We start from the raw sequence: 26,329 nt of genomic DNA, 5'->3' as shown, positions 1-26,329 counted from the left end.
TGACCATGGGCCCCAAGAAAGCTTCTAGTGCCAACCCTACACCTCAAAGGGTAAGAATTACTATAGAGATGAAGAAAGAGATAATTGATAAGTATGAAAGTGGAGTGCGTATAGCCGACCTAGTCAAGCTGTACAAGAAACCCCAATCAACCATCGCTACTATTGTGGGCACCAGAAAGACAATCAAGGAAGCTGTTCTTGCCAAAGGTTCAACTGTGTTTTCGAAACAAAGATCGCAATTGATGGAAGATGTTGAGAGACTCTTATTGGTGTGGATAAATGAAAAACAGATAGCAGGAGATAGCGTCTCTCAAGCGATCATATGTGAAAAGGCTAGGAAGTTGCATGAGGATTTAATTAAAAAAATGCCTGCAACTAGTGATGATGTGAGTGAATTTAAGGCCAGCAAAGGTTGGTTTGAGAGATTTAAGAAGCGTAGTGGCATCCATAGTGTGATAAGGCATGGTGAGGCTGCCAGTTCGGACCACAAAGCGGCTGAAAAATATGTGCAGGAATTCAAGGAGTACATAGAAACTGAAGGACTGAAACCTGAACAAGTGTTTAATTGTGATGAAACAGGCCTGTTCTGGAAGAAAATGCCAAGCAGGACCTACATTACTCAGGAGGAAAAGGCACTCCCAGGACATAAGCCTATGAAAGACAGGCTTACTTTGTTGATGTGTGCCAATGCTACTGGTGATTGCAAAGTGAAGCCTTTATTAGTGTATCACTCTGAAACTCCCAGAGCGTTCAGGCAAAAGAATGTCCTCAAGGATAATTTGTGTGTGCTGTGGAGGGCAAACAGTAAGGCATGGGTCACTAGGGAATTTTTCTATAACTGGTTACACCATGCATTTGCCCCCAATGTGAAAAATTACCTAACTGAAAAGAAATTAGAACTTAAGTGCCTCCTGGTGTTAGACAATGCCCCTGGTCATCCTACAGACGTGGCAGAGCGACTTTATGGGGACATGAGCTTCATTAAGGTGAAGTTTTTGCCTCCTAATACCACTCCTCTCCTGCAGCCCATGGACCAGCAGGTTATTTCCAACTTCAAGAAACTGTACACAAAAGCTCTGTTTGAAAGGTGCTTTGTAATGACCTCAGAAACTCAACTGACTCTAAGAGAGTTTTGGAGAGATCACTTTAATATCCTCAATTGTGTAAACCTTATAGGTAAGGCTTGGGAGGAAGTGACAAAGAGGACCTTGAACTCTGCTTGGAAGAAACTGTGGCCAGAATGTGTAGACAAAAGGGATTTTGAAGGGTTTGAGGCTAACCCTGAGAATCCTGTGCCAGTTGAGGAATCCATTGTGGCATTGGGAAAGTCCTTGGGGTTGGAGGTTAGTGGGGAGGATGTGGAAGAGTTGGTGGAGGAGGACAATGAAGAACTAACCACTGATGAGCTGCTAGATCAACTTCAAGAGCAAGAGGCCACACCTGAGGAAATTGCTTCGGAGGAGGGGAGAGAGAAATTGAAGAAGTTGCCTACTTCAAAGATTAAGGAAATCTGTGCAAAGTGGCTTGAAGTGCAAACCTTCATGGATGAAAATCACCCTCACACAGCTATTGCAAGCCGTGCTGGTGATTATTACACTGACAATGTTGTGAAACACTTTAGGCAAGTCATAAAGGAACGAGAGGTACAGGCCACTATGGACAGATATCTTGTGCGAAAGAAGTCCAGTGACTCTGAAGCTGGCCCTAGTGGCATTAAAAGAAGAAGGGAAGTAACCCCAGAAAAGGACTTACTACCTCAAGTCCTAATGGAAGGGGATTCCCCTTCTAAACACTAACACACTCTCTCCCCTCCTCCCATCCCATCAATCATCACCAGATCTTCAATAAAAGTAAGTGTCATTTAATTGTGCATGCCTTTTTCAGTTTGTGTGTATTAAAATTAACATTTCATGTGGTAAAAAAAATTTTTTTTCATACTTTTGGGCGTCTTGCACGGATTAATTTTATTTCCATTATTTCTTATGGGGAAAATTCATTCGCATAACGATTATTTCGCATAACGATGAGCCCTCTTGCACGGATTAAAATCGTTAACCGGGGGTCCACTGTATATATATATATATATATATATATATACATATATATAATATATATATATATATAAGATATATAATATATATATATATATATATATAAGATATATAATATATATATATATATATATGCAAAACAACCACTCTGAAAGAATAGAGAAATTCCAAGCGCTTTCGTGACTACTCGTGAGTAGTCACGAAAGCGCTTGGAATTTCTCTATTCTTTCAGAGTGGTTGTTTTGCATATTTTGAAATCACCTGTTTACTGTGATCTTATTGCATATATATATATATATATATATATATATATATATATATATATATATATATATATATATATATATATATATATATATATATATATATATATATATATATATATATATATATTTCTTTATCTCTTTCTTTATCTCTTTCTTTATCTCTTTCTTTATCTCTTTCTTTATCTTTCTTTATCTCTTTCTTTCTTTCTTTTTCTTTCTTTCTTTTTCTTTCTTTCTTTTTCTTTCTTTCTTTTTCTTTCTTTCTTTTTCTTTCTTTCTTTTTCTTTCTTTCTTTTTCTTTCTTTCTTTTTCTTTCTTTCTTTTTCTTTCTTTCTTTTTCTTTCTTTTTCTTTCTTTCTTTTTCTTTCTTTCTTTTTCTTTCTTTCTTTTTCTTTCTTTCTTTTTCTTTCTTTCTTTTTCTTTCTTTCTTTTTCTTTCTTTCTTTTTCTTTCTTTTTCTTTCTTTCTTTTTCTTTCTTTCTTTTTCTTTCTTTCTTTTTCTTTCTTTCTTTTTCTTTCTTTCTTTTTCTTTCTTTTTCTTTCTTTCTTTTTCTTTCTTTCTTTTTCTTTATTTCTTTCTTTATTTCTTTCTTTTTCTTTCTTTCTTTTTCTTTCTTTCTTTTTCTTTCTTTCTTTTTCTTTCTTTCTTTTTCTTTCTTTTTCTTTCTTTCTTTTTCTTTCTTTCTTTTTCTTTCTTTCTTTTTCTTTCTTTCTTTTTCTTTCTTTCTTTCAACACATCGGCCGTATCCCACCAAGGCAGGGTGACCCAAAAAGAAAAACGAAAGTTTCTCTTTTAAATTTAGTAATTTATACGGGAGAAGGGGTTACTAGCCCCTTGCTCCCAGCATTTTAGTCGCCTCTTACAACACGCATGGCTTACGGAGGAAGAATTCTGTTCCACTTCCCCATGGAGATAAGAGGAGATAAACGAGAACAAGAACTAGAAAGAAAATAGAAGAATACCCAGAGGGGTGTGTATATATATGCTTGTACATGTATGTGTAGTGTGACCTTTGTGCAAGTAGAACTAGCAAGACATACCTGAAATCTTGCATGTTTATGAGACAGACAAAAGACACCAGCAATCCTACCATCATGTAAAACAGTTACCGGTTTTCATTGTACACTCACGTGGCAGGACGGTAGTACCTCCCTGGGCAGTTGCTGTTTACCAACCTACTACTTCCCGGTAAAAGTAGGTCTTAGACAGAGATGTGTAATGTCACCATGGTTGTTTAATATATTTATGGAAAGGGTTGTAAAGATTACTAAAAAGAATAAGAAGAAGAAAATTGTCAAAGTGGGAAGTCTGAATGTGCGTGGATGTTGTGCAGATGATAAGAAAGAGATGATTGTGGATGTTATGAATGAGAAGAAGCTGGATGTCCTGGCTTTAAGTGAAACAAAGTTGAAGGGGGTGGGAGAGTTTCAGTGGAGAGGAATAAATGGGATTAGGTCAGGGGTTTCAAATAGAGTTAGAGCTAAAGAAGGAGTAGCAATAATGTTGAAGGATAAGCTATGGCAGGAAAAGAGGGACTATAAATGTATTAATTCAAGGATTATGTGGAGTAAAATAAAGATTGGATGTGAAAAGTGGGTTATAATAAGCATGTATGCACCTGGAGAAGAGAGAAGTGTAGAGGAGAGAGAGAGATTTTGGGAAATGTTGAGTGAATGCGTGGGGAGTTTTAAATCAAGTGTGAGAGTAATGGTGGTTGGGGATTTCAATGCTAAAGTGGGTAAAAATGTTATGGAGGGAGTAGTAGGTAAATTTAGGGTGCCAGGGGTAAATGTAAATGGGGAGCCTTTAATTGAGCTATGTGTAGAAAGAAATTTGGTAATAAGTAATACATATTTTATGAAAAAGAGGATAAATAAATATATAAGGTATGATGTAGCACGTAATGAAAGTAGTTTATTAGATTATGTATTGGTGGATAAAAGGTTGATGGGTAGGCTCCAGGATGTACATGTTTATAGAGGGACAACTGATATATAGGATCATTATTTAGTTGTAGCTACAGTTAGAGTAAGAGGTAGATGGGAAAAGAGGAAGGTGGCAACAACAAGTAAGAGGGAGGTGAAAGTGTATAAACTAAGGGAGGAGGAAGTTCGGGTGAGATATAAGCGACTATTGGCAGAAAGGTGGGCTAGTGCAAAGATGAGTAGTGGGGGGGTTGAAGAGGGTTGGAATAGTTTTAAAAATGCAGTATTAGAATGTGGGGCAGAAGTTTGTGGTTATAGGAGGGTGGGGGCAGGAGGAAAGAGGAGTGATTGGTAGAATGATGAAGTAAAGGGTGTGATAAAAGAGAAAAAGGTAGCTTATGAGAGGTTTTTACAAAGCAGAAGTGTTATAAGAAGAGCAGAGTATATGGAGAGTAAAAGAAAGGTAAAGAGAGTGGTGAGAGAGTGCAAAAGTAGAGCGGATGATAGAGTGGGAGAGGCACTGTCAAGAAATTTTAATGAAAATAAGAAAAAATTTTGGAGTGAGTTAAACAAGTTAAGAAAGCCTAGGGAAAATATGGATTTGTCAGTTAAAAACAGAGTAGGGGAGTTAGTAGATGGGGAGATGGAGGTATTGGGTAGATGGCGAGAATATTTTGAGGAACTTTTAAATGTTAAGGAAGAAAGAGAGGCAGTAATTTCATGCACTGGTCAGGGAGGTATACCATCTTTTAGGAGTGAAGAAGAGCAGAATGTAAGTGTGGGGGAGGTACGTGAGGCATTACGTAAAATGAAAGGGGGTAAAGCAGCTGGAACTGATGGGATCATGACAGAAATGTTAAAAGCAGGGGGGGATATAGTGTTGGAGTGGTTGGTACTTTTGTTTAATAAATGTATGAAAGAGGGGAAGGTACCTAGGGATTGGCGGAGAGCATGTATAGTCCCTTTATATAAAGGGAAAGGGGACAAAAGAGACTGTAAAAATTATAGAGGAATAAGCTTACTGAGTATACCAGGAAAAGTGTACGGTAGGGTTATAATTGAAAGAATTAGAGGTAAGACAGAATGTAGGATTGCGGATGAGCAAGGAGGTTTCAGAGTGGGTAGGGGATGTGTAGATCAGGTATTTACATTGAAGCATATATGTGAACAGTATTTAGATAAAGATAGGGAAGTTTTTATTGCATTTATGGATTTAGAAAAGGCATATGATGGAGTGGATAGAGGAGCAATGTGGCAGATGTTGCAAGTATATGGAATAGGTGGTAAGTTATTAAATGCTGTAAAGAGTTTTTATGAGGATAGTGAGGCTCAGGTTAGGGTGTGTAGAAGAGAGGGAGACTACTTCCCGGTAAAAGTAGGTCTTAGACAGGGATGTGTAATGTCACCATGGTTGTTTAATATATTTATAGATGGGGTCGTAAAGGAAGTAAATGCTAGGGTGTTTGGGAGAGGGGTGGGATTAAATTATGGGGAATCAAATTCAAAATGGGAATTGACACAGTTACTTTTTGCTGATGATACTGTGCTTATGGGAGATTCTAAAGAAAAATTGCAAAGGTTAGTGGATGAGTTTGGGAATGTGTGTAAAGGTAGAAAGTTGAAAGTGAACATAGAAAAGAGTAAGGTGATGAGGGTGTCAAATGATTTAGATAAAGAAAAATTGGATATCAAATTGGGGAGGAGGAGTATGGAAGAAGTGAATGTTTTCAGATACTTGGGAGTTGACGTGTCGGCGGATGGATTTATGAAGGATGAGGTTAATCATAGAATTGATGAGGGAAAAAAGGTGAGTGGTGCGTTGAGGTATATGTGGAGTCAAAAAACGTTATCTATGGAGGCAAAGAAGGGAATGTATGAAAGTATAGTAGTACCAACACTCTTATATGGGTGTGAAGCTTGGGTGGTAAATGCAGCAGCGAGGAGACGGTTGGAAGCAGTGGAGATGTCCTGTTTAAGGGCAATGTGTGGTGTAAATATTATGCAGAAAATTCGGAGTGTGGAAATTAGGAGAAGGTGTGGAGTTAATAAAAGTATTAGTCAGAGGGCAAAAGAGGGGTTGTTGAGGTGGTTTGGTCATTTAGAGAGAATGGATCAAAGTAGAATGACAGGGAAAGCATATAAATCTATAGGGGAAGGAAGGCGGGGTAGGGGTCGGCCTCGAAAGGGTTGGAGAGAGGGGGTAAAGGAGGTTTTGTGGGCAAGGGGCTTGGACTTCCAGCAAGCGTGCGTGGGCGTGTTAGATAGGAGTGAATGGAGACGAATGGTACTTGGGACCTGACGATCTGTTGGAGTGTGAGCAGGGTAATATTTAGTGAAGGGATTCAGGGAAACCGGTTATTTTCATATAGTCGGACTTGAGTCCTGGAAATGGGAAGTACAATGCCTGCACTTTAAAGGAGGGGTTGGGGATATTGGCAGTTTGGAGGGATATGTTGTGTATCTTTATACATATATACTTCTAAACTGTTGTATTCTGAGCACCTCTGCAAAAACAGTGATAATGTGCGAGTGTGGTGAAAGTGTTGAATGATGATGAAAGTATTTTCTTTTTGGGGATTTTCTTTCTTTTTTGGGTCACCCTGCCTCGGTGGGAGACGGCCGACTTGTTGGAAAAAAAAAAAAGGGGGGGGGGTTGTAAAAGAAGTAAATGCTTGGGTGTTCGGGAGAGGGGTGGGATTAAATTATGGGGAATCAAATACAAAATGGGAAGTGACACAGCTACTTTTTTGCTGATGATACTGTACTTATGGGTGATTCTAAAGAAAAATTGCAGAGGTTAGTGGACAAATTTGAGAGTGTGTGTAAAGGTAGAAAGTTGAAAGTGAACTTAGAAAAGAGTAAGGTGATGAAGGTATCAAATGATTTACATAAAGAAAAATTGGATATCAAATTGGGGAGAAGTATGGAAGAAGTGAATGTTTTCAGATATTTGGGAGTTGACGAATCAGCAGATGAATTTATGAAGGATGAGGTTAATCATTGAATTGATGAGGGAAAAAAGGCGAGTGGTGAGGTATATGTGGAGACAAAAAACGTTATCTGTGGAGGCAAAGAAGGGAATGTATGAAAGTATAGTAGTACCAACACTCTTATATGGGTGTGAAGCTTGGGTTGTGAATGCAGCAGCGAGGAGGTGGTTGGAGGCAGTGGAGATGTCCTGTCTAAGGGCAATGTGTGGTGTAAATATTATGCAGAAAATTCGGAGTGTGGAAATTAGGAGAAGGTGTGGAGTTAATAAAAATATTAGTCAGAGGGCTGAATGGGTTTGTTGAGGTGGTTTGGTCATTTAGAGAGAATGGATCAAAGTAGAATGACATGGAGAGCGTATAAATCTGTAGGGGAAGGAAGGCGGGGTAAGGGTTGTCCTCGAAAGGGTTGGAGGGAGGGAGGGGGTAAAGGAGGTTTTGTGGGCGAGGGGCTTGGACTTCCAGCATCTGTGCATGAGCGTGTTAGATAGGAGTGAATGGAGACAAATGGTATTTGGGACCTGACGAGCTGTGGGAGTGTGAGCAGAGTAATATTTAGTGAAGGGATTCAGGGAAACCGGTTGTTTTATATAGCTGGACTTGAGTCCTGGAAATGGGAAGTACAATGCCTGCACTTTAAATGAGGAGTTTGGGATGTTGGCAGTTTGGAGGGATATGTTGTGTATCTTTATACATATATACTTCTAAACTGTTGTATTCTGAGCACCTCTGCAAAAACAGTGATTATGTGCGAGTGAGGTGAGTGTTGAATGATGATGATAGTATTTTCTTTTTGGGGATTTTCTTTCTTTTTGGGTCACCCTGCCTCTGTGGGAGATGGCCGACTTGTTAAAAAAAATATATATATAGGCTGAACATAAAAGGCACTATAAAGAACGTAATGTAATTGGTTTTATTTGTACCTTTCAGGTCCTCGGCCCGAGTTAGATCCAGATGTTGTGGCTGGGTTAGATGATGACTTTTTTGATGAATCAGAGGTTCAAAATCCTGATGACGACGACGCTCTTCCGGACAACTTTGTAGTTATGCTCAACTCTGAAAATCCTATTCATGAATTAGAGGATGATGGAGAATGGGAAGATTGTGAAGATGACGATGATATTTGGGGAAATAGTAGGGAACAAGATGGAGAAATGCCAGGACTGGAAGAAGTAGATAGTGGCTTACAGTATCTTCCTTCTTTGTCTAAGCTCAGGTTAGCAATTTGCCTTGTTTAGTGTATTGACATTTTAATGTTAATAGTGATGGAATAACTTGTGAATTTCACTAAAGTTCTTCTGATGTTTGGGGATAAGTTGAAACTCATGAAATGTATTTCGTGAAGGAAATAAATGGTATAAAATTCCACCACAATGGAAAAGTAGACACATGCACTATGATGCAATCCTTTATTGACTAATGTTTCACCCAGACGGCAGGCTTTGTCTAGTCACAAACAGATCTATCTGAGCAGAGATTGTGTTTACCTGGAGTATACCTGGAGCAGGATTCGGGGATCAGTGCCTTTGCCGCCCAGTCTGACCAGGCCTCATAGGGAGCGTAGTGATGTGAAGGGACAGTTGAGGAATGTTGAAGTTGATGGATGAGAAGAGGTTCAATTTGAGGAGGATATGTTCAATATGGGCCAGTAGGTCTATTGCTATGTAGACTGATGAAGTTTCCTGGGAAGTTGTTTAGTTATGTAAAAGCCATTCTGGTTGAAATTGTTTGATAAGCAGATAAGTGATGATTCCAAGATCCTGCATCTCTGGGTGTGGTCTTCCCTACATCCACCACAATCAGACATCATAAGTAAGAGACACCACCAGGTCTAATCCTTTGCAAAGATTAAAACTAATTTTAAGTGGATGAAACATCCTAAGACTCCAAGCACGTTTCGGAACACCAATACGCCAGCAGAATGGACGACTTGAGGAATGCCTGTGTTTTACACAAACTCCCACAACTATTTAATTAACTACAGAAATACAAGGCTTGTAGCCAAGGAAGAAGATACTCGTACACAAGATCATAGAACCATCACCACTCTACATATCTAACAGTTTCAACCAGAACAACGGTTTCTACAACATAGCTGAACCTCTTGCTTGGAAGCTTTATTATCCTATATAGCAATAGGCTTATTGGCCCATGTCAATTCTTTCGGTAGACTTTGATGAAAGTTTCAATGATTAGTGTATAAGTTTGGGAAGGCGTATAAAAAAGGAAATTAAAAGGAAACAAAGAAAAGAGCAAGGTGATGTGAAATTGGCAGGACAGAATAGAAAGGAAGTGAAAGCATGTTGATATCTGGGAGTTTCCATGATGGCACACAAGTTTATGGAAATTGAGGGGAACCATAGAATGGATACAGGGAAGAAATAGGTGAGAGTTAAGGTATTTGTGAAGAGAAGGAAGTTTATCAATGGAAGCAAAAAAGATGAATGTACTGTACCAAAGTACGTATAGTAGTATCAACACTTTTTCACTATGGGTGTGAGGCATGGGCTTTAAACATTGTGGTGAGGCAGAGGCTAGAGGCATTGGAGTTGTAAGTTTTTGAGAGCAATGTGTAGTGTTAATATTATGCAAGGAATTCTGTGCATTGAAATTAAAAACAATATGGGGTTACACAGGGTATTATTCAGAGGACAGAGGAGGAACTATTAAGATGGTTTGGGTACTTAGAGAGGATGGACTAGGGTAGGATAAGAGGATGAAAGGAATGAGAGGGTTGTACCAATAAGGGTTAGAGGAAGGGTGTGAAGGTTAAACAGTGAAGGTTTGAATCTTGTTTAATTGAGGAGTGGAGATAGGTGGCTTGAGGGATTTGATATAATGTTGCAGTGTGAGCAAGGTAACATTTATGTGAAGGGATACAGGAAAAACCAGTTAGCTGGACTTCGGTCTTCAAAGTGTAAAGTGCAGTGCCTGCTCTGAAGGAAGGGAAGGGATGTTACAAGTTTGGATGGCCATTTGAAATGTGATGTCTGTACAATTCTGGCAGGACACCTATTGAATGAATGGTGCTAGTGTTTCCTTATTTTTGGGTCACCCTACTTTGGTGTGAGATGTCCACTGTTAGAATTTTTTTTTCTTTATTTTATGTTAGTGGTTCTGAGGATTATCTTCCTCACAGCATAGTCTCAATTCAGGCCTCATAGAATGGAAAAGAAATATTGCAGGATAAGAACTATTGAGCACATCTGAAAGTAAAGGTATGTGTACACTGAGAGTAAGTAGAAGTTTGTAAGATTTACCTCTCATCCTGCATGTTTGAGACAAAGAAAAAGATCAGCAGTCCTGCCAGAGTACAAAAAAAAATTCCATTTCACACACTTTAGACAGAACAGTAGTACCTTCCTGAATGATTGCTGTCTACCAGCCTACTACCATCTTTCATGTAATTTTTAACCCTTAAATGGTCCAAACATATATATACGTTTTTTTCAACATCTGAAAGTGTGTAAAAAAAATGTAGATCTTCTTTTTTGTTTTACATTTGAAAACGTGTAAAAAAAACTTTTATCTACATTTTTTTTTTGTTATATTTGAAAATATGTAAAAAAAAGTAGATCTACTTTTGTAGCAATACGAATTTGAACGTCGATCTGTTTGGACCGTTTAAGGGTTAAACATAACATAAAATGTGTGTACATTATTCTGCTTTGGCATATATTCATAATCACTGGGTGTGTAGGTATGCAATAAACATTGCTAAAATTTCAGTGCATATAGAGAGAGAGCACAGGATGAAGGGTATGATGCTGATGAAGAAGAACGAGACTTCAGTAGCGATTTCAACGACAGCGATGATGAAGCAAGGGATGATATTTGCAGCCTTGATGGTCCATCCAGAACCTTCAGAGATGAAGAGACTAAATCTCACTTCACAAATTATTCACTCTCATCATCAGTCCTCCAGAGAAATGAGTTACTCTCCACATTAGATGACTGCTTTGAGGAGAAGGTAAGGTTTTTCTTATAAGGAAAAAGAATTACATTTGCTCCAACAAGTTCACAGGTTTCTTGCTTTGTGGAATTTGATTCTCGGACAGATCTATTAATGGGTAACCCTTGATTAGATTAGATTATCCGTGGGTTTTGTGGCACTATTCTTGTGCTTGAAGGCCTTTTCATGCCCAAATCTCTTCAGTCTTGTCATTCTTTCTTACGAATATCAATATTACTAGATTTAGGTAATATATTAGAGATATTGGCAGTTTGGAGGGATATGTTGTGTATCTTTATTGCGTATATGCTTCTAAACTGTTGTATTCTGAGCACCTCTGCAAAAACAGTGATTATGTGTGAGAGAGGTGAAAGTGTTGAATGATGATGAAAGTATTTTCTTTTTGGGGATTTTGTTTCTTTTTGGGCCACCCTGCCTCAGTGGGAGACGGCCAACTTGTTTAAAAAAAAAAAAAAAGAGAGAAGGTTTCTAAAGCACAGAATAAGCACAAATCTTTAAAAAAAAAAAAATGATTAGGAAGATATAATATTGAACTTACATCTTCTACAGTTAGTGAAATCTCTAGGAGCTTGACCCCTGGGGTCAGTTTTACAGTAGTGTGTGCCACAAAATATGGTACACTTATATAATAAGCATTACAGTATTTATTACGGACGTGTATCAAGAAACTTTTTTTTTACAGTTTATTCGAGAGTACCAAGACGAGCATGTTGGAGCCTTAGATGGTGAAGATATTGAAGGGTTCATAGGAGAGGAGTCTCCTCTTTTCCAGCAGGTTTTGGAACAGTCGCACAAGCAGCTGCAAGAAGACTCTGAGGATGACCGCACAAGGATCATAAAGTGGATTAAAGACATGCAAGAGAGACGAAGTAACGTCAAGGAGGAGAAAGACGAGGTGTGGAAACTTGTTTGCTGCAAAATCTTAAGTCGTGTGATCGTATCTTGTGTTGTCAGTGTGCAATTTAAATTAAAGTTTTTCACTTTGATTACAAAGTGCTCCCATTTCCATTAAGACACAGGGGACCAGAATTTGGTTCCATTAGTGTTGTGCATTTCTGTTAAGGAGCACCATCGCAGGCAGGAAGGAGATTCGTCATTATGTGTTGGGCAACTCGGTTGGTTTAGTAGTGCAGGGAAGAGTGTGAGTGTAACCCACTCACCCCTGCATTTAGCAGGGGCGAGTGGGTTACATCGGATTGAGTAGAGAAAAATGCTGTTTTGGAGTTTGACTTGCTATTTGGTGTGCGAGTAACATAACAGATGTAAAGAGATTCAGGAAAACTGGTTAGCCAGATTGAGTTCTAGTGGTAAAAAGTATATTACAGTGGGCCCTCTAATTTTGTGATTAATCCGTTCCAGAGAGTGTGCCGAAAGTCAAAATTCACAAAAATCAAAACCATTTTCCCCATAAGAAATAATGTAAATCCAATTAATCTGTTCCAGACACCCAAAAGTATTAACAAAAAATAGTTTTTAGAGATTATTAAATATAGATTTACATACAGGAAAGAATAACAAATCAATATAAAGCAATAATAAAATGAACAAATGAACATCTAGCAACACTTACCTTTATTGAAGACTTGGTGTATGGAAGATGAGAGGAAGGGAGAGGGAGGAGAAGTTACCATTGTTTGGAAAGGGAATCCCCTTCCATAAAGACATTAGGTACCGAGTCCTTATCCAGGGTTACTTCCCTTAGTTTTTTAATGGCACTAGGACCAGCTTGTCACTGGACCCCTGTCACACAAAAAATTGTTCCAGAGAGCTCTGTTTCTGGCATCTCTTTAAGATTTGCCTAATGGAACAAGGCAGTGTCATTGAACATGTTGCAGACATGACCTGCAACAGCTTTGTTAAGGTGATATTTCTCCACAGAACTTTGCAACTCATCCCACTTTGCACAAATGTCCTTAATCACTAAAGAAGGCACCTTCTTCCCTCTCTCTTCCTCCTCCTCTGAAGCAGTTCCTCAGCTGTGGTCTGTTGCTGTTCCAGTCTTTTAGCTCTTCAGTGGTTAGCTTTTCACTGTGGTCATCCACCAACTCTTCCACATCCTGACCACTTGCATCCAGCCCCATGGACTTTCCCAAGCTACAATAGATTCCACAACAGATGTAGGGTTGTCAGGTGTGTGTGGGGAAGTACCCTGGCTGGTGTGTGGGGAAGTACCATGGCTGGTGTGTGGGGAAGTGCCGTGGCTGGTGTGGGGAAGTATCCTGCCTGATGTGTGGGGAGGTACCCTGGCTGGTGTGTTTTCTTGAATTCTATTGTGTTTCTCACCTTTATCAAAGGGCTCGCACTAGCAGCTTTCTTTGGGCCAATGGTGGCTTATTTAGCAGTCACACACAATGAACAAACACAAAAAATAATGTATTACGAAATGTTTTGTATGAACGCGTGGGGTGATGGTCATTCACCGAGAAACAATGCCAGCCTGACTCTGAACGGTGTGTGGGGGGCTCTGTGTGTGTGCAGCCCACTGGGACATGTTCCGTACGACCGCCAAATTTAGATGGAAATCACAAAAATAGAGGCTGGATTTTGACGAAAAAGTTGCCGATAATCAAAATTCACGAAAATAGAGACTCACGAAATTAGAGATATTACTGTAATTTCATTTTGAAGAATGAATGGGGATGTTCTAGTTCATGGGAAAGTCATTTGACGAGTCATGTCTGTACACTTCTGGAAAGATGGAGAATGAGTGATAGTAAATACGTTTCCTTTGGGTTACCCTTTCTTGGAAAGAAAAGATTATATATGTACCCTTTAATGGGAGTTTGCCTGGGACAGCAGACCCTTAGTGATATTTTATTTCTTCAGTTGGAGATTTCAGATGATGAACCTAGGGAGAAATGGGACTGTGAAACCATTCTGACAACTAATTCAACTCTTTATAACCACCCCCGGACTATTACTGATCCACCACGCCGCAAGAAGATTGCAGTTGATCCCCGAACTGGTATTCCAATAGATCATGGAGTTGGTGGATTGACAAGAAGGAACCTAGCCCAACATGACAAAGTTGGGGGTACAGGTATTTAATTTTGAAAGTCTTAATAAACTTAAGGTTTGACATATGTTAAACCTTCTCAACTAGTACTGTAATATCCAGCTATGCAAAGCTGAAACTGTGTGCAATATATCCTTTTTTGAACAGTTTTGATGGAGAAGTTGTTAACATCATCTGGGGTATAAGACATAATAGCACTTGTATATTTATTTTTAAATTCCATGGTAAAGCAATGAATAATTGTGATTTTAATAAGTACATGGAGGCAAAAAATGGGATTGTATGAGAGTATAATGGTACCAACACATTTATATGGGTGTGAAGCATGGGTTGTAAATGTTGCAGCGAGAAGGCAGAAGGCAGGGAAGATGTCATGTCTGAGGTCAACTTGTGGTGTAAATACATGTATTGTGCATATAATTCGTAATCTGGAGATTAGGAGAAGGTTTGGGATTACTAAAAGCATTATCCAGAAAGGGTGGAAAAAGTAGTAGGGAGTATAAATCTGTAGTGAAGAGAAGGCAGGGTAGGCATTGCCCTAGTTAAGGTTGGAAGGAGGGGTTATAGGAGGTTTTGTATGCGAGGGGCTTAGATGTTCAGCAGGCTTGTGTAAGCATGTTAGATGGGAGCACAGGCAAGTGACATGATTTGGCAAGCAGTTGGAGTGTGAGCATGGTAACATTTATGAAGTGATTCAGGAAAACTTTATAGCCAGACTCGAGTCCTGGAGGTGGGAAGTACAGTGCCTGCACTCTAAAGGAGGGGTGAGGAAATTGCAACTTAGAGGGGCATCTGAACTTTAGTATCGTCTCATCTTTGAAAGGCAAGACAGTCATGGAGTGAGTGATGGTGAAAGTGTTTTTTTTTTTTTTTTTTCAGATTGTCACACATTAGTGAGAAAGAGCAGGTGTATTACAAAAAATAAATAAGTACAGTAAATATAGACATAGCATCATTGTTATGAACCACTACCATGGAGTATAATACAATTCTTTGTAACTGTTATTACATTGAAGGTTGGAATTACATATACAGGGTAGGCATTTTTACTGGATTACTGGTAACTTTTGTGGCAGTGCTAATAAATTTCTGCACACTTTAAATATAGCAAAATCAAATGACTTTTAACCCTTAAACCGTCCAAACGTATATATACATTTTTTCAACGTCTGAAAGTATGTAAAAAAAATGTGGATCTTCTTTTTTGTTTTACATTTGAAAACGTGTAAAAAAACTTTTATCTACATTTTTTTTTTATATTTGAAAATGTGTAAAAAAAAAGTTGATCTACTTTTGTAGCAATACGAATTTGAACGATGATCTGTTTGGACCGTTTAAGCGTTAAAGACAAGAAAACTCTTTTTCATCTATATTTTATATTTGATAAACACTTTAGGACCTGTTTGTTGTCTTGTATTTTGTAATATATATTTTAGTTGTATGATTGAGCTTAATGTATGCAGTACTGTAATTATTTGTTCTTCAGATGATGCACAAGTTGATACTCAGACATTGATTACAAGTATGTCGGCAATCTCCATCCGTCCCCCTGGAGAGACCTCTGATGAGCGGAGGTTTAGGAAGAAAGCTTTAAAGGAACTTCGAAGGGTAAGACAAAGGCCAGTGGGAAATGTTCAGATATTTGTTCTCTATTTTTTCTTTTTAATAGCAAATGCAAATTGCTAGGCATTAAATTGATGTGTGTGATGAAACTAATGTGCACAGCATGTGGGGAGGGTTAAGAATTTTTAGCAGTAAACTGTAAAGGGAATATTATGCAACAACAATTTGCCAGTAAAATCTGCTTAAACTATGATTACTGGGATCATTCTACCTTTTTTCTACTTTTGCTTAATAGTTTCGGATGTCACGATTTATTTGGCTGTGTTATATTGAACAAACATGCCCACTTGTTCTTGATTCATCAGTAGTATAGATCCTATCTTTGTCTATTCCCTGGAATATTTTGCATGTTGTGCTCAAATCTCCTCTTGGTTTTTATTCTTTCCATATTCAGAAATTTATTATAGGTAGTAGGTTGGTAGACAGCAACCGCCCAGGGAGGTACTACCGTCCTGCCAAGTGAATGTAAAACTGAAGCCTGTAACTGTTTTACACGATGGTAGGATTGCTGGTGTCTTTTTTTTTTCTGTCTCATACACATGCAAGATTTCAGGTATGTCTTGCTACTTCTACTTACACTTAGGTCACACTACACATACATGTACAAGCATATATATACACACACCCCTTTGGGTTTTCTTCTATTTTCTTTCTAGTTCTTGTTCTTGTTTATTTCCTCTTACCTCCATGGGGAAGTGGAACAGAATTCTTCCTCCGTAAGCCATGCGTGTTGTAAGAGGCGCCTAAAATGCCGGGAGCAAGGGGCTAGTAACCTCTTCTCCTGTATATATTACTAAATGCAAAAGGAGAAACATTCGTTTTTCCTTTTGGGCCACCCCGCCTCGGTGGGATACGGCCGGTGTGTTAAAAGAAGAAAAAAAAGATTCAGAAATTTATATAGGAGAAGGGGTTACTAGCCTCTTTCTACTGGCATTTTAGTCACCTCTTATGACACACAGCTTATGCTAATGGGTGTGTGAGACAGCAAAAATCAGAACCAGTGATATTGGAGGGTAGTGTATGAGAAACTTTCAGTTTTATGGCAGTCTGCTGATCCTGTTTCTCTCCATTATATTAACTCAGCTGCTGCCTCTAGTCTCAGCCACAGGAAAAATTATTCATCTCAGATTTCACTCTCCAGCACTCCACTACACATACAAATTGCCTGTACAGCTTTTATGCATGATCTATGCATGAGGGGTCGATAATATCTTGCTTAGAAGAGGAGGATTTTGTTGGTCGCACAACAAACATCGATACAGAAAGCGTAACCAATGACCCTTGTCTTACTTTCTCCCTGCCTGCTAAATATTGTCTCCCACACTTTTCTTTTACCTCGATTATCATTTATTTCTGGTATATTCCTGTTTGGTGTGATGGGTTCCTATTTATTTGGTACAGTTTGGTCAAGACATCTATAGTTGTAAATTAGAATTGCTAAAACATGACATTGGGATTTTTTCTTGGTTCTTTTGTGGATCAAATATACTAATGTGTGCAAATACTCAAACATGTTTTGTTGAACAAACAAAATAAAAAAGAATCAAACACTCGTAGAACAGTTAGCAGGTGTGTAGGTATTTCTTTGTTTTTATCCAGCAGCTGGGCGATAGACTTCTAGTTAGTGCACAGTTAATTAAGAGGACATCCTCTCTATGTATATATACATCAGTTGATTATCATTTGATGTGTATTTCACAGTGGCAATCCATGAAGTTGTTGGTGAGGTAGCAGAGCTCAAACATGAATTTAATTTGTTGGAAAAGACTGTTACAGAAAGGAATGGAGACATTTTGACTGTTCTGCAGGCAACAGCTGACTTTAAAAAAAAAAAAAAAAAAAAAAAGCCTGTTCACAGACAAAATCTCTCTAGAATTACTTTCTGCCCTTGTCTTTTTCACTACTTGTTGTCTTTGTGCTGTTTATAGCAGTGAAATTTATTTATGCACATTTCATTTGTTTTTAGGGTATTTACTCTCGCACAAAAAACGTAAGTGTATTTAGCACAACTTGGGTAAATGGACACATTTGCAGAGTCCTTAATATTGTATATCTAGGCTAGATTTTTTCTCTTTAGAAGCTTAGTCAAACTACTGATGTTTAACTGAGATCTTGGCCAGTAAAACAGCCTAGAAGTGAAATGCATTAACCCTTCCAGTGTCACATCCCGTGCCCGCAAACTTGGTCCCAGGATCTGGGAATTCCAAAAAAAAAAAAAAAAGAAAGTGATAAAGAATCTTTTTCCTAAGGTAATGAAACCAAAAGTACAAAATTTGATGGAAAACATATGGAATTATGCTCTTGCAAAGTGATCTCAGCATTATTTATGCATTGGCAATTTCACTCGCTTGATGCTCTATTTTTTGGTCAATTTCAATGTTCCAGTTGACCAAACTTGTAGCTATTTCACTAGTATTCTTTCTATTCTGTCAATTGAGCACAAAAAAATGCTCATTTACCTATTTCAACTACCCAATAAAGTGATAAGAAATCTTTAATTTGGCCAATTTCATACAAAATTCAACAATTACCCTATTTGAAAATAGGGTCCAGAATAAACAATGTAGACATAAACATTACCTCTACTCCTTAATCACGTCTCCAGGCCCCTCTTACATTACGCTTGCTTTCTATTTTGAATTTTTATTCACATAAAAAGTAGAAAATTTACTTTTATGCAGACTACTGCATTATTGTAATAACTGTATAAATAATGTCAGTGCATTCCTAAATGCATATTAGACTGGCCAGTTGGATGCATATTAGACAAGTGACATCATTTGTGTACTCTGGGATATCAGCAAAAATTGAACATTACTGCCACTTTGAGCTCAATTTCAAGCTATTTTCAGTCCTGAAACTAATCAAAATCATCTCTGTTTCTGTAATATATCTTCCATTCTATCAAGAGTGACCAAGAAACCGAGAATGCAACCATAAAAAACATACAAAAATACACCTCACATTTGCTGTTTTAAACCAAAAACATGGTTGCAGTTTTTTTCCTGATTATGCACTGCATGCTGCATGATTTTTTTATATGGTGAATACTTACCGCATAGACCCATTCTCTCATATCCTGTAACATGAAACCATGAGCTGAACTCATGGCATCATGTTATGGGACCAGCACTGGCTTCAAAGCTGTGAAACAACGGGACTGACTCAGATAAGCTGTGAGCGGTAAATTTGGGCCTAGATATAAGAGAATGGGTCTATGTAGTAAGCGTGTACTATATCAAAACAAAAGTTCTGCAGAACGCAGTGCATAATGAGAAAAAACTGTGACTGTGTTTTTGGTTTAAAACTGTGAATTTGCAGTGCATTTTTGTATGATTTTTATCTTGTATTTTTTGTTTCATTTGATAAAATGGAAATTATATTACAGAAAGAGGTGATTTTGATTAGTTTCAGGGCTGAAAATAGGTTGAAGTTGAGCTCAAAGTAGTGGAAATGTTCAATTGAAGCCAATATTCAATAGTAAACAAATCTTGTCACCTATCCGATGCATGTCCAACTAGTAGGTCTAATATGCATTCACAAATGAGCAGATATTATTTATAAAGTTATTATAATATTGCATATCGGTAAATCTTCTATTTTTTTGTGACTAAAAATTCAAAATGGAATTCATGTATAAAGCCTGGGAACATAACAAATGAATAGAGGAAATGTTACTTTAGTGCCAGGAATGCCTACATTGTTGATTCTGGACTATATTTTGAAATTGAAATATACAGTGGACCCACGAGTCTTGTGATTAATCCGTTCCAGAGAGTCTGCCAAAAGTCAGAATTCACGAATGTTGAAACCATTTTCCCCATAAGAAATAATGTAAATCCAATTAATCCATTCCAGACACCCAAAAGTATTAACAAAAATTATTTTTTTTTATAGATTAAATGTAGATTTACATACAGAAAAAAATCAAGTATAAAACTAACAACATCACACTTACCTTTATTGAAAACTCTTGTTGGTGTATGGAAGATGGGAGGAGGGGAGAGGATGGAGAAGTCACTGGACCACTGTCACACAAAAAAACTGTCCAGAGAGCTCTTGCAGCTCTACCCTCTATCACCATCACTACTACCCTCTACCACCATCACTACTACCCTCTACCACCATCACTACTACCCTCTACCACCATCACTACTACCCTCTACCACCATCACTACTACCCTCTACCACCATCACTACTACCCTCTACCACCATCACTACTACCCTCTACCACCATCACTACTACCCTCTACCACCATCACTACTACCCTCTACCACCATCACAACCACCCTCTACCACCATCACAACTGCTACCACCCTCTTCCACCATCACTACTACTACCACCCTCTACCACTATCACTACCACCCTCTTCCACCATCACTACCACCCTCTACCACCTCCACTTTCGTATTTTTTTTTTTTTTTTTTTTTTTCAAGCAATACACTGACTCCTGAATGTTGTGTGGGAGCCTTTGTGTATGCCCAGCCACTCCCAGCCACACAGACGCATTCCGTACAACGGATGAATCGCGAGGAAAATCATGAACCATGTGGATTTAGTTTGACAAAAAAAAAGTTGCTGAAAGTCGAAACTCAGAAAGCACGAGGCTCATGAAACCAAATTACCAATTTCTGATCACTTTATTGGGTAGTTGAAATAATTGACTGGGTGGTTTCATGTGCTCATTCGATAAAATGGAAAACATACAAGCGAAATTGCTAAGACTTTGGTCGACTGGAACAATGTAATTGGCCTAAAATAGGACTTAGTGGGCAAAATCGTTGATGCGTAAATATCGCGGACAGCAAAATTTTCTAAAGCATCATTTCATCAATTTTCCATCACATTTAGTACTTTAGGTTTCATTACCTTTGGAAAAAGATTTTCTTTCATTTCATAAGAGACAAAAAAAATTCTTGGACACTGACAGCAATCCTCAGATCATGGGTCGGGGCAATGAGAGGGTTAATTGCCTACGAACATTGATCTACAGTTATCATCAGTACCAGTATTCATACAAATTATTTAAATCGATCATTTTTCTCATTTTTTACCAAATGCAATAATACTTTGTGTACGTTCATTTTTTTTTTTTTTTTTCCAACAAGTCGGCCGTCTCCCACAGAGGCAGGGTGACCCAAAAAGAAAGAAAATCCCCAAAAAGAAAATACTTTCATCATCATTCAACACTTTCACCTCACTCACACATAATCACTGTTTTTGCAGAGGTGCTCAGAACACAACAGTTTAGAAGCATATACGTATAAAGATACACAACACATCCCTCCAAACTGCTAATATCCCAAAAAACCCTCCTTTAGAGTGCAGGCATTGTACTTCCCATTTCCAGGACTCAAGTCCGGCTATATAAAAATAACCGGGTTCCCTGAATCCCTTCACTAAATATTACCCTGCTCACACTCCAACAGCTCGTCAGGTCCCAAATACCATTCGTCTCCATTCACTCCTATCGAACACACTCGTGCACGCCTGCTGAAAGTCCAAGCCCCTCGCCCACAAAACCTTCCTTACCCCTTCCTTCCAACCTTTTCGAGGACGACCCCTGCCCCGCCTTCTCCTACAGATTTAAATGTTCCCCATTTCATTCTACTTTGATCCATTCTCTCTAAATGACCATGTTCATTTTATATATGTATAAAGAGTGAATGGAAGAAGTGAATGTTTTCAGATACTTGGGAGTTGACGTGTCGGCGGATGGATTTATGAAGGATGAGGTTAATCATAGAATTGATGAGGGAAAAAAGGTGAGTGGTGCGTTGAGGTATATGTGGAGTCAAAAAACGTTATCTATGGAGGCAAAGAAGGGAATGTATGAAAGTATAGTAGTACCAACACTCTTATATGGATGTGAAGCTTGGGTGGTAAATGCAGCAGCGAGGAGACGGTTGGAGGCAGTGGAGATGTCCTGTCTAAGGGCAATGTGTGGTGTAAATATTATGCAGAAAATTCGGAGTGTGGAAATTAGGAGAAGGTGTGGAGTTAATAAAAGCATTAGTCAGAGGGCAGAAGAGGGGTTGTTGAGGTGGTTTGGTCATTTAGAGAGAATGGATCAAAGTAGAATGACATGGAAAGCATATAAATCTATAGGGGAAGGAAAGAGGGGTAGGGGTCGTCCTCGAAAGGGTTGGAAAGAGGGGGTAAAGGAGGTTTTGTGGGTGAGGGGCTTGGACTTCCAGCAAGCGTGCATGAGCGTGTTAGATAGGAGTGAATGGAGACGAATGATACTTGGGACCTGACGATCTGTTGGAGTGTGAGCAGGGTAATATTTAGTGAAGGGATTCAGGGAAACCGGTTATTTTCATATAGTCGGACTTGAGTCCTGGAAATGGGAAGTACAATGCCTGCACTTTAAAGGAGGGGTTTGGGATATTGGCAGTTTGGAGGGATATGTTGTGTATCTCTATACGTATATGCTTCTAAACTGTTGTATTCTGAGCACCTCTGCAAAAGCAGTGATAATGTGTGTGTGTGGTGAAAGTGTTGAATGATGATGAAAGTATTTTCTTTTTGGGGATTTTCTTTCTTTTTTTTGGGTCACCCTGCCTCGGTGGGAGACGACCGACTTGTTGAAAAAAAAAAAAATAGAGTCTATGAAAGATGAGGTGAATCATAGAATTGATGAGGGGAAAAGGGTGAGTGGTGCACTTAGGAGTCTGTGGAGACAAAGAACTTTGTCCTTGGAGGCAAAGAGGGGAATGTATGAAAGTATAGTTTTACCAACGCTCTTATATGGGTGTGAAGCATGGGTGATGAATGTTGCAGCGAGGAGAAGGCTGGAGGCCATGGAGATGTCATGTCCGAGGGCAATGTGTGGTGTGAATATTATGCAGAGAATTCGTAGTTTGGAAGTTAGGAGGAGGTGCGGGATTACAAAAACTGTTGTCCAGATGGTTGAGGAAGGGTTGTTGAGGTGGTTCGGACATGTAGAGAGAATGGAGTGAAACAGAGTGTCTTCAAGAGTGTATCAGTCTGTAGTGAAAGGAAGGCGGGGTAGGGGTCGGCCTAGGAAAGGTTGGAGGGAGGGGGTAAAGGAGGTTTTGTGTGCGAGGGGCTTGGACTTCCAGCAGGCATGTGTGAGCGTGTTTGATAGGAGTGAATGGAGACAAATGGTTTTTAATACTTGACGTGCTGTTGGAGTGTGAGCAAAGTAACATTTATGAAGGGGTTCAGGGAAAGCGGCAGGCCGGACTTGAGTCCTGGAGATGGGAAGTACAGTGCCTGCACTCTGAAGGAGGGGTGTTAATGTTGCAGTTTAAAAACTGTAGTGTAAAGCACCCTTCTGGCAAGACAGTGATGGAGTGAATGATGGTGAAAGTTTTTCTTTTTCGGGCCACCCTGCCTTGGTGGGAATCGGCCAGTGTGATAATAAAATAAATAAAATAAAAGAGTTCATGTTGTTTCATTAGAGATTGATCAGGAAGCATAGATTTAATATTCATGATTCCCAACTTTTGACCAGCTGACCCGATTGAGGCTTGTCATATATACTTTTGAATTCATTTATAGAGAGAGCTTCTGCTCTTATTGTTCAATTCTCACCGCTTCTTAAGGTCTCTTATGATGAAGTAGTTGCTGATATGTGTTACTTATTTAGACCTGTAATTTTCAGCAGTGTTGTTAGCAGTTACCACGTTCATACAAAAGCAGTGACATTGCAGCTATTTGATAAATACATATTTTTTACATCTATATGACAAACTTTCTTTTTGCTTTCTTAAAATCCGATTCTTTCATTGGCTCGCCTGTTCTGTACACCACTTTTTTTCACAAACCCATCTGATGACATCAGCTTCCTTATATCAACATATTCACCACCTCCAAATTCTTTCCAATCACTTTTTTTTTCATTTCCTCTGTCCTGCTTTTCTCTTATTACCTTGCTCTTCTTTGTATATGTATGTACATGTGTGTATGCTACATATATTTTTACAGTATATTTTTGTGTATTCATTTTATTATAGCTTATCACATAAGTCTGTCAATTTTTAACTTGTATTACATACGATAAAAGCCACCAACCTTTATCTTGTGAAGGCAAGATGAAATTTGCTTGTTATTTTTATTATTCCAACACAATGATGCTCTGTTCTTCTGTTTTATTTGCTGTCACCTTGTTCAAATTTCTTATTAGCTGTCTGTATGTTCAGAATGTTCTAATAATTCCAAATCAGTACAGTGTATGTAACCAACATTCTCCAAACACGTGCAAATATTTCCTGCACCTATACGTTTTTTTGGTCACTCGACCTCAGTGGAAGACAGCTAGCATGTTTAAAAATAGATATATTTAGGAGGGTGTGTAAAGATGGAAAATTGAAGGTGAACATAGATAAGAGTAAGGTGATGAGGGTATCAACAATTTTGATAAAGAAAAATTCGATATCACATTGGAGGGAGAGAGTATGGAAGAAGTGAACATTTTCAAATATTTGGGAGTTGACCTGTTGGCAGATGGGTTTATGAAGGATGAGGTTAACCATAGAATTGATGAAGGAACAAAGGTGAGTGGTGCATTGAGGTATCTGTGGAGACAAAAAACGTTATCCATGGAGGCAAAGAAGGGAATGTACGAGAGTATGGTGGTACCAACACACTTATGTGTGTATTGAGCATGGGTAGTAAATGCTGCAGTGAGGAGGCGGCTGGAGGCAGTGGAGATGTCCTGTCTAAGGGCAATGTGTGGTGTAAATATTATGTAGAGAATTCATAGTGTGGAAATTAGGAAGTGGTGTGGAGTTAATAAAAGTATGTCAGAAGGCTGAGGAGAGGCTGTTGAGGTGGTTTGGTCATTGAGAGAATGGAACAAAGAATGACTTGGAGAGCGTGTAAATCTGTAGGGAAAGGAAGGCGGGGTAGGAGTCATTCCCGAAAAGGTTGGAGAGAGGGGGTAAAGGAGGCTTTGTGGGTGAGAAGCTTGGACTTCCAGCAAGCATGCATGAGCATAATAGATAGGAGTGAATGGAGATGAATGATTTTTGGGACCTGATGAGCTGTTGGAGTGTGAGCAGGGTAATATTTTGTGAAGGGATTCAGGGAAACCAGTTAGCCAGACTTGAGTCCTGGAAATGGGAAGTACAATGCCTTCACTTTAAAAGAGGGGGTTTGGGATATTGGTAGTTTGGAGGGACATCTGAAATGTCGTATCTATGCACCTCTGCAAAGACTGATTATGTATGAGTAATGGTGAAAGTGTTGAATGATGAAAGTTTTTTTTTTCTCTCTCTCTCTCTCTCTCTCTCTTTTGGGGTCACCCTACCTTGGTGGGAAATGGCCAACATGATTAAAAAAAAAAATATGTATTTCTAATATATCCTGTTTGTCATTACAGGAAAGACGTGTGGAAAAGAAACTGAATAGAGCGGCTTTCAAGGACGAAAGGAGGCGACAGGAAAAGATACTTATGAACAATAAATATAATAATAAAATATCTTTGGTGTAAGTGCTTTTCTTGCATCTAGAATAATTTTCCTTTATTTTTACATAGGCTTTCAACACTTTCTATGCTTATCAGATGTTAATAATATTATATTTGTTGCTCTTTATATTGCAATTTATTACCTAGGTGTGTGATCTGCAATGAACCAGAGAAATATTATGGAAGTTGTGGAAATATAGTGTCCAGTGTGAGTGTATTTGAGAAAGGAACTTACCAGTATCCTCATAGTTCAAGAAAACTTGTGACCAATTTAAGGCCTCCAGCTGATTAATATTGTTAATCATTTGGAGCTTTGGGGTTGGCTAGTGAATACTGTATCCAATAAACTTATTAATCCAGTTGCTAAGCAAATGCTGTTTATGCCACTAACTTGTTTGCACGAAATATATTCAGCAGTAAGTCTCAATTTTTGCATGTTTCATTCCATTATCGCCAAAAACAAAATACCTTGATATATCTTGTTTTGCATACCACATGTATTTAACTAGGAGTTTTCAATATTAAATTGTTTGTGCAACGGTCTTCAGTTTTATTTTATAATCTCAACATTACTCTGTAGAACTGCACACCATATACCATCTCGAATATTTATCTGTATGTTCTGCCAATATACCAAATATTATGAATATTAATTTATGTTTCATTTACCTAATCATATATATATAGCAACACACACCTCTCAAGGGAGATTTCTTGAAGCCATGAGGTGCTCTTTTTTTTATGGAATTACTTGTGCTGCTCTGTGTTGGACTGAACCTGAATCCCTCCCATGACCCCTGTGGATTTAGCACTTCCCCCACGAATGTAATACATGACTGCTCTGGGTTTAGCACTTTCCTGTATAAGAAAAATACAGATATTCCATGAATGTAAGGAAAATTCCACTTGGAGCAGTTCTGTATAGCTCATGGCAGTACCAGTAACAGCCTGGTTGATCAGGCTCTGATCCACCAGGAGGCCTGGTCACAGACTGGGCCGCTGGGGCATTGACCCCCGGAACACTCTCCAGGTAAACTATGACCCTCG

The 26,329-nt window shown here is 38.6% G+C and overlaps 1 protein-coding gene across 2 annotated transcripts in view; it reads left to right on the top strand.

The window, feature by feature from the left end:
* The window catches only part of LTV1 (LTV1 ribosome biogenesis factor), a 45,140-nt gene extending 19,205 nt beyond the window's left edge, over positions 1–25,935 (top strand). Inside the window, exons 5-10 of one of the 2 annotated variants that reach the window (XM_053774749.2) lie at positions 8,160–8,445; positions 10,959–11,199; positions 11,885–12,097; positions 14,029–14,242; positions 15,705–15,826; positions 25,196–25,935. In XM_053774749.2, coding sequence (XP_053630724.1) covers positions 8,160–8,445; positions 10,959–11,199; positions 11,885–12,097; positions 14,029–14,242; positions 15,705–15,826; positions 25,196–25,306 — 1,187 coding nt within the window. In that variant the 3' untranslated portion in view covers positions 25,307–25,935. Of the gene's footprint in view, positions 1–8,159; positions 8,446–10,958; positions 11,200–11,884; positions 12,098–14,028; positions 14,243–15,704; positions 15,838–25,195 lie in introns of both variants that reach the window. The other variant, XM_053774756.2, reaches the window with a different exon arrangement.
* Positions 25,936–26,329: the final 394 nt, after the last annotated feature.

The sequence above is a fragment of the Cherax quadricarinatus genome, chromosome 1 (assembly GCF_038502225.1).
Source record: "Cherax quadricarinatus isolate ZL_2023a chromosome 1, ASM3850222v1, whole genome shotgun sequence".
Classification (NCBI taxonomy): Eukaryota; Metazoa; Arthropoda; class Malacostraca; order Decapoda; family Parastacidae; genus Cherax; species Cherax quadricarinatus.
Note: the sequence above shows the minus strand (reverse complement) of the source record. Positions and strands in the feature narration are given on the sequence as shown.